We start from the raw sequence: 9,213 nt of genomic DNA, 5'->3' as shown, positions 1-9,213 counted from the left end.
GTTTTTATTCTAGCTGGGTCTCGCATCACTATCATTTGAAGCCCATTCACTGCCTTGTAACAATGGTACATGCTCTTTTCTCCTATGCATTTAATCAGATTTTGTTACAGGACTTCTTCATCTTTCTCCAGATTACTTTCTTTGAATTGTAGCTGCTTTAGGTGGTCCCAGATTTCATAACCTTTTCCATAGGGGAGGATTCCTATCCTCACTCCTAGTATTTCTTTTTCTGACGAGGGAGAAGGGGTGGCGGTGCGGCGCAGAGGGGTTGGGGACGTGGCATCTCGCGCTGGGGATGGCAGGGGGATGCTTGTTTCCTCTGTGGTCAGCAGGGGCACTGGGCGAGAGATTGCATGTACCCAGGCCCACCTCCTCACCAGCCAATGTGGGAACAACAGCCGTACCAGCAACCTATGAGAGGCCAAACACAATACCAGCAGCAGGCAGAAGTGCCCCCTCAGATGCAAGGAGGGAGGGGCTCGCAAGAGCAATGAGACGACCCACAGAAAATCCTATATGCTTGGGGAGGGGCAGACCCAATGCTAGATGTCGAAGTGAGAACTGACACATTGCCGTTTCTAGTCGACACTGGAGCGACATTTTCAACAATCAACCACACACCACCTGGCTGCCAGATGTCAGCAGTCAGTGGAGGTTGTTGGATTTTCTGGGGTAAAACAGAGACTGCCTGTAACAGTTCCCCTTACCACTAAAGTGGGAACACAAACACTGGCCCATCCTTTTGTGATTGCGAAAAATGCACCAGTGAATCTCCTTGGGAGAGATCTTCTCATAAAGCTTGGAGCGTCCATTCTTTGTGCACCTGATGGACTGATTGTCCGGCTCCCGGATGGAATCACCTTGAACTGTGGCCAGGTCACCATTTCCCACTCTCAATGTGTGATCCAACCCGTCCAAGACGAGTATGGTGACATCTACTGGGGGCTGATTGAACCTGAGATCCCTGGGGGAATGGGTGTTTTCTCGGCGTACCTGGCGTAGAAGCCGTGGTTCCGGACTCTTGAGCCATACACGCTGCTCTCAGACCCCTTACATGTAACCCTCTGTTATGACAGAAAAGGTGACGAGGTTTTTCAGGATCACTTTGCAGAGCAACTACAAGGGAAAATCTGGTCAATTAAAACAGGTAACATTTATGCGGGAAAGCAAGGGGTGGCAGCTATTGTAAACTTAACTCTAGACCAAGAAGCTTGGTATATGATGAGCACAGAAGCAGTGCCTCACATATCACTGGGCTTAAATCCAAAATATCAAGCTAAAGATTTAGGTCCAATGGTAAAAATGGCTTCAGAAGCCAGAGACTGGGTAAAAACAGCTGTATCACATGTCTGGTTCTCGTCTACAGTAGCTGTAAGTGTTATTCAGTGGATTATGAAACAAATGATGTAGCTTTATTACAGCACGATGTCCTCCCCATGGAGCATGGACGTGAACAGACTGACCATCCGCTCGCGTGTCAGCTGATGGATAGAATGCCTGAATCGTTATAGTCTGTAGGACCCACGGACGTGGGACTGACAAACTGCACTCCCGTATCGTTTCAGGTCCAAAACACATATCCCATTTGGCTAAAACAATATCCACACAAACCCGTCACTGAAGAGGGAATTTCTGAAACTAGGTTGGATAATGGAACGCATTTAAAAAACTCAGATCTTCAGAAGGTTGAAAAAGCATTAGGATTGAAGCATGCTTTTGGGACAGTTTACCACCCTCAATCTCAGGGGAAGGTTGAAAGATTAAACAGAAACCTCAAACAAAAAATATCAAAGATATGTGCACAGACTCATTCCAATTGGCTTGATTCATTGCCCATAGCACTCATGGCCATTAGAGCATCAATTAATAGGGGTACAAGTTTCACCCCTTATGAATTAACAACAGGAAGATTTTTCCCTGGGCCTCAGCAAAATCTCGAGTGGCCCTCGGAACAGGTAATGAACATGTCACACAAGATGTATTATAACACACTCAGAGCTTTGTTAACCAGCTTTGCTCAACATATTCCAGGTTCTAGTACTCCTCAGGAGGAGCCAGCGAGTCTCACTTCAAACTGGGTCCTGCTGAGAGTGGTGAAACGTAAGTGGATGGAACCAAGGTGGACAGGGCCATACGAGATCAAAGACCGTACCTCACACGCAGTACATCTGAAAGGAAAAGGCTCCACGTGGTTTCATCTCAGCCAATGTGCACCTGCTGAAGAACCCCACCGCTCGCTGAAAGAAGTCAAAGCAGACCTGCTGGAATTGCAGGAGTAAAGATCCCCACGGCATCTGGAGGAGGTGATCTGATCTTTGTGGGAGTTCATTCTTTGCCCCTTGTTGAAAAAGGCAGCAGCAAAATTTGGAGAAGGAGTCTCCGCTCTGCCTAAGTCGGTCAGACAGGTGGAACAGGGAAGGAAAGAAGATTCCCAGCCCTGACCATGAAGCAACGAAGACGCGACACACTGATATAGGTTTGACCCACTGCACACACGTCATTTAGAACGTCTGCTCAGACTGATAAAGTTTCTAAGGACTTTACATGAAGACATCTCTGCGGGCCGAATCCCACTGAGCACCAAAAGGACCCTTGTGGACGAACAAGGCCTCCCACCGCAAGCTCAAGCATAGAAGACCTGCTAGCTAGGAGTGTTTAATATGAGTGTTTATCTTTTCTTTCAGTCATTCCAAGGAAACAACCAGAGCTTTTAAATGGGTCGGTGGATTCAATTGAGAACTCTAAATATTCAAAATTTTACTCCATTCAATTGAACATAATAATCATTCTAAATTCTTGGAGGTATTTTAAAGAGAGGTCAATCTTTTGGTATTTATCAATTTTCAGTGGTCAATTTTGGCTATTTTTGAGTGTTTTATTAGTTGTTTTAGAACTAGTGGTTTAATCGTTTACTCATTTCGAATTTAATCTTCCAGTAGTTTGGTAGTATTTTTATTAACTTCTAAGAGTTACTCATTTGGTATTTTTACAGGTTTTGAAGTGTTTTAACCATGGGTCTGTTCCAGAACCCATGGAGGATTACAATAATATTGGGTGTGGTGTCAGTGTTACTCACTTCCATAATTTTTCTGTGTGAATATTACTGTGTAATTCCAGGTCACTCCCGCTGCCAGCATCAACAACTAAGGGTCAAACGCAGCGACCCTAAACTCATGGCCTGGTCTCAAGTGAATGAGGTGGATCATCTGCCGTTGAATCTGTCTCATAGTTTTCAAATGAACAGCTGGTACCGTTATGCTCAGTTCCTGGCCAGAGGCCGTCACAACGCTGAATGTTATTTGTGTACCAAAATCCCAGTTTCAGCCTCACATCTGACCTTACGTGTTAAACCCATCGAACGCAAGTTCTGCTTTCTGTAATACAGTTCAAGAGGTTATGTTAAAGATCCACATCATTGTAAAACTCGCAGGTACTCCCTGACGCAACCATCTCAGGTAGTGGTGCTGAGTCAATTTGTAGAATGGACCCCAGAGGAACAATTTCCTATTTGTGTCTACCGCCACCTGTAGGAAGAGACCGGACATGACCCCCAGGCCAGGGTGACCAACGCCTTGAACCAACTTAATGCGCTCCAGAAGGCTAAGAGTGAGGATCCTTCTCCAGGATCCTGGAAGTTTCTGTCTTGGTTCACGAGCGGCTCTTGGAGTCAGATTGTGCTAAAGATCTTGGCCCCCCTGACTGCAATTCTTATTATTTTTTGTGTTTTGATGATTGGTATTATCCCTTGGGCTAGAATGATCGTTCGTAAAATGATTCAGGTTGAGAATAAAACCGCTAATGTCATGACCCTGATGTATCACTCAGGTGACACCTCCGCAGATGATCAGAGCCACCTGGAGTGGGCAGAATCAAAATGTCTGTAAAATCAAATCATACGTGGTGTGGTCGCCCATAAATATGGGGAGACCAAAAGAGGATGTGTTGGATTTGATGTCTTTTATATCTTTTTATATCTTTTGACAAGCCTTGACATTTCTCTGATGATGTGAAATTATATATTTTCTACAAGGTGTGTGCGTGTCTGAATTCAAGGGTTTGAACTATATTTACAGGCCTGCATTAATTCTAAACTGTTTATTATGTTTTATATATAATCTCACAATTGCCAAGGATAATCATACACTAATTACTTCATGTTATATATAATCTCACAAGTGCTAAGGATAATCATACAAGTTCACATTTGATATAATTCTGAGGGAAACAGAGACAGGTATGACACTTGTTTGTGCAGCAGGAAACGATCCTTCTTTGTTCTCTGAGTAGAGCAGCTGAGAGTTGAGGGCCCAGCAATGTGACACACTGCTCACACATTGATTAACATAAATAACGTTAAATCACAACATTCATATACTTTATACTTAACACAGGTTGAGTATTTATGCTCTCACATTAATAATAGTTCAGACACACAGGAATCGTGTTTTAAATCTTTATACAGACGAAAGCCAAACTACAAGCTGGAGAGTAAGTGTTCCTGTGTTCCAAAACAAAGCTCGTAAATTAACCCTTATCAGTAGAAGAATGAGCAAGGCTGTCTGCGGCCTTCAGAGTAACCATGGGGATAGGATCTGCTCTTGAGTGGCTGAACATGGTGTCACTCGGACCATCAAGAGGTTTTGACACCCAATCACAAGTCTGTCCGGTAAGATGGCGCCTGTGTACATGGCTTGCAATCCACCTCTGCTGATGGTGTTCGTATTTTTGGTGTTTTTTTCATTTCTCATCTGTGACATCAACGCTCTGCTGGTGTATGACCGAAAACAACTTTTGGATCTTCGACCTTGTGGCACCAATGTCGCTTATTTTGATCATTATGAGCGTAACTCTGGACCCCCCCCTGTCCCCCCGCTGCTGGCGGACGTGCCTGCTTACCTGCAGCGGGGCACGCACCTGCCTCCCCGGAGACGTCGCTCCAGACGCCGTGGAAAACGCGCTGGCCGGCTGGTGAAACTGAAAGCCCAGCTGGCTGCCTCTGAAACATCCTCTCCAGCTGATGGTGAGCGTTTCCACCTCCGCTCCTGGCGCTGTACAGATCCTGTGGTGCGCTGTCTGGTCCCGCTGTCGGGGTCCCATCATCACACTGGGCCCGTGCGCGGCTGGGTTTCCTGCCGGAGGCGCGCGTCTAACTCTGCAAATCTGAGGCCGCTGGACTGGACACTGCAATCATCTCCTCCTGTGGTGGATTCTACGAGGATGGCCCTGATAAATGCCAGATCACTGGCTAATAAAACTTTTATTTTGAACGACTTTTTCTGCTGCAACCAACTGGACTTTCTTTTCATCACTGAGACTTGGATCTGCCCTGGTGAGTTCAGTGTTTTTCTGGAATTACTGCCTCTGGATTGTTCTTTTTTCTTCTGGAATTACTGCCTCTGGATTGTTCTTTTTTCAATGCTCCAAGGACAACTGGTCGTGGTGGAGGATTATTGGCTGTTTTTAAGAAACATTTGCACTGCAGACAGCTCCATGGTTCAGTTAATTATTCAAGTTTTGAACTGCTCTGTTGTGAGCTGGGCCGCTCCAACCCAGTTCTGTGTGCTATTTTTTACAGACCCCCCGGATACCATAAACAGTTTTTAAATGAACTATCTGACTTTCTAACTGGTATTCTGCTCCAATATGATCGGGTTGTGATTTTAGGTGACTTTAATATCCACGTGTGCTGCCCAGATAAACCATTAGCTCAGGACTTTCTAGACCTCATCCAGTCCTTGAACTTTGTTCAGAGTGTTGTTGGTCCGACTCACCAGCAGGGCCACACTCTAGACTTAGTCTTAACACATGGTTTGTCTGTTTCTGATTTAGAAATTGGTGACACTGTTTGTTCTGACCACAAACCGGTTTTATTCAACACATCATTGATTTGTGAACCTGCACCACCCCCACACCCAAGCCCTGTAGGATTTTTAACCCTTCCACCGCCAAACTCTTCTCTTCCATCTTTGCTGGTAATTCTGTTTCAGACTCTGAACTCTCTGCGGGTCTTACTACAAAGGAGTTGCTTTCTCAGCATCAGGAGGCGTGTGTACAGATCCTGGACTCAGTCGCCCCATTAAAGCTCAGGAATCGAAAACGCACGCCCCACCCTTGGGTAAATGAGACCACACGAGAGGCAAGATGCTTGTGCAGAAGAGCTGAACGTCGATGGAAAAAAGATAAACTTCAGGTGTCTTTTGAGATGTTAAAAACATGTTGGAAAGCCTATCAGACCACTGTTAAACAGGAGAAAAACAAATATTTCTCAAACATTATCAACTTAAACAGTCACAACCCCCGCGTTCTTTTCAGCACCATTAACACCATTCTAAACGTGCCTCAGTCTGCCACCATTGAGGCCTCTGTCGACACCTGTAATAAGTTTGTCAGGCATTTTGCTGAAAAGGTGGAGTCGATCAGGTCATCAATTCCACACTCCACAGCCGACCCTTCAGTTCTTGTCCCCTGCTCAGCAGTCTTCAGTCACTTTGACCCCATCTCACTCTCATTTTTAAATGAGGTCGTTGATCACATGAAGCCCTCAGGCTCCCCTGCTGATCCCATCCCTGCTGCATTTTTTAAACAGGTTCTACCGTCAACTGGACCCTCTGTTCTTGCCATTATTAACAGCAGTTTGGCTACAGGTGTGGTCCCCGATGTTTTAAAACATGCAGTGGTAACTCCATTAATTAAAAAACCCGGACTCGACCCTGCAGCTTGTTCTAACTTCAGGCCAATCTCAAAACTTCCATTTATTTCTAAAATCTTGGAGAAAATAGTTTTTAGTCAACTAACCAAGTTTTTGAATGTAAATGGAATTTTTGAGATTTTTCAGTCAGGATTTAAACAACTGCACAGCACCGAGACAGCTTTAGTAAGGGTCTGTAATGACATTCTGCTAGCGAATGACTCTGGTCAGTCTGTGATCCTGGTACTCCTCGACCTTACCGCTGCATTTGACACTGTTGATCACAGCATCCTTATGTCACGGCTAGAACACTGGGTTGGGATTACAGGGGTGGCGCTAGAATGGTTCCGTTCTTATCTGGGTGACAGGAGTTTTTGTGTTAACTTTGGCAATCATTTATCTGCTTCTGTCCCTCTTTCCTGTGGGGTCCCACAAGGCTCCATTCTTGGACCCCTTCTGTTCTCATTGTATCTGCTCCCCTTGGGGTCAATCCTGAGGAAACATGGTATTTCGTTTCACTGTTACGCCGATGACTCTCAGATCTATCTACCTTTAAAACCAAACAGTTCTTGCTCCATCCTCCCTTTGCTAAAATGTCTTGATGATATCAAGACTTGGATGGCTGCAAACTTCTTGAGCTTTAATGATCAGAAGACTGAGGTCATTGTGTTTAACCCAAGCTCTGCCACTGTCACTGATCCTGTAAACCTGCACTCCCTTCAGCCTCATCTAAAGCAGTCAGTTACCAATCTCGGGGTAGTGTTAGACTCGGACTTTAAGTTTAATAAACAGATCAACTCTGTTCTACAAAAAAGCTTCTTTCAGTTAAAGCAAATAGCAAAGCTAAAGTCCGTTCTGTCCAGATTCGACCTTGAAAAACTAGTCCATGCATTTATTACAACCCGGCTGGACTACTGTAACTCACTTTATGTTGGGGTTAGTCAGGCTTCACTCTCACGTCTCCAGCTCGTACAAAATGCTGCAGCTCGGCTTTTAACAGGAACTCACAGGTTTGAGCACATTACTCCGGTTCTATCCTCTCTTCACTGGCTTCCTGTACGTGTCAGAGTTGATTTTAAAATTCTCCTGCTGACATTCAAGTGCATTAACGGCCTTGCACCATCATACCTCTCCGACCTTCTTCTTCCTTATACTCCTTCTCGGGCTTTGAGATCATCAGACCAGCTGCTTTTGGCCGTACCAAAAACCAGGCTGAAGCTCAGAGGAGATCGAGCATTCTCAGTCGTGGGCCCTAAACTCTGGAACAATCTGCCCATCAACATTCGACAGGCCACCTCAGTCTCTGCCTTTAAATCTCTCCTAAAAACACATCTATACTCATTGACATTTAACACAGGGTGATCAGCTTTAGATCTGGTTTTTCATTGATGCTGATTCTGTTTATGCTTTTGTTATTATTCCTATTTAACACAAGGTCATCTGATCTGATTTAGTATTTCATTGTTTCTGACTGAGTTTATGCTTTTTGTTATTATTTCCTTGACTTTTGACACAACGTGATCTGATTTAGTATTTCATTGTTTCTAATTGTTTTTGGTTTTATATTTTTATTCCATGTGCTGTAAATATATCTTGCTACTTTTTATCTGATGATGTGATATTTTTGTTAAGCACTTTGGTAACAGTTTCTGTTTTAAATGTGCTCTATAAATAAATCTGACTTGACTTGACTTGACTGTCCGAACCCGAAAGGGCAGGACATGAGAAACCTATAAATCTCGCTCATACACAGAGTTTGGTTGAACAAACATCAGGCTGATTGACCAGGCAAGGTTCGCTCTGACTTTGTTCCTCAGACTGCATTCTGATTACATGTAATATCTGCATACTTTAAGTTTGTCTCAATTAAATCTTTAATACTAAGGGGAAGTGCTCCTGAAATTCTGTGCTCGGGTCATTTGAACACCCCAAAACTCTTCAGTAGGTTGCACTAAAATAACAAGTTACAATCTTCCACCAGAAAAACTGTTATGTGTTGGAAACTTTTACAAATTGGAGGTCACAAAAGGAATCTGAGTAAGAATCAAAAACCAAACATTCATAAATTATGTTTAATATATTTTAAATGAAGCTACATATGGTGGAACAACAACGGAGTTTGTTAATGAGATGAGGCTGTTGTGCTGCCTGAAACTCCATGCTTCCCAGTCTCCATGGTGATGGGTTTGGTCACCAACTGGTAGCCCATGGAAAGAGCTGGTTGAGATTCCAGATACTCTGCCATTATAGGGATCTGGCTGAAATGCTTGCAGGCCATCGTGTGTTTCTGTTCAATCCAGCAGATGAACGTTGTATCGTATGCCTGGACACAAACACACAGGAAGAAGTACTGAGGAGAATCTTTAAAGCTTCAATAAAATAAAACTAACCAAAGAAAGCTGGGCTTCATTTTATTTATAGATGCTAAAACCCATCAGCCACTTTAGAAACTACAGAGCTGACTTTGGGTTAGTCTGGATCTGATTTACATAATTAGAATAGGTATATATCATTATGGTGACAAA

At 44.0% G+C, this 9,213-nt stretch overlaps 1 protein-coding gene across 1 annotated transcript in view; it reads right to left on the bottom strand.

Annotated features, from left to right (window-relative positions):
* Positions 1–8,810: 8,810 nt before the first annotated feature.
* The window catches only part of iqub (IQ motif and ubiquitin domain containing), an 85,439-nt gene continuing 85,036 nt past the window's right edge, over positions 8,811–9,213 (bottom strand). Inside the window, exon 6 of the mRNA XM_037683756.1 lies at positions 8,811–9,011. Coding sequence (XP_037539684.1) covers positions 8,811–9,011 — 201 coding nt within the window. The remainder of the gene's footprint in view (positions 9,012–9,213) is intronic.

This window comes from Nematolebias whitei, chromosome 10 (assembly GCF_014905685.2).
Source record: "Nematolebias whitei isolate Nwh7 chromosome 10, NemWhi1, whole genome shotgun sequence".
In the NCBI taxonomy this organism is placed as follows: domain Eukaryota; kingdom Metazoa; phylum Chordata; class Actinopteri; order Cyprinodontiformes; family Rivulidae; genus Nematolebias; species Nematolebias whitei.
This window is presented reverse-complemented; position numbering and strand designations above follow the sequence as displayed.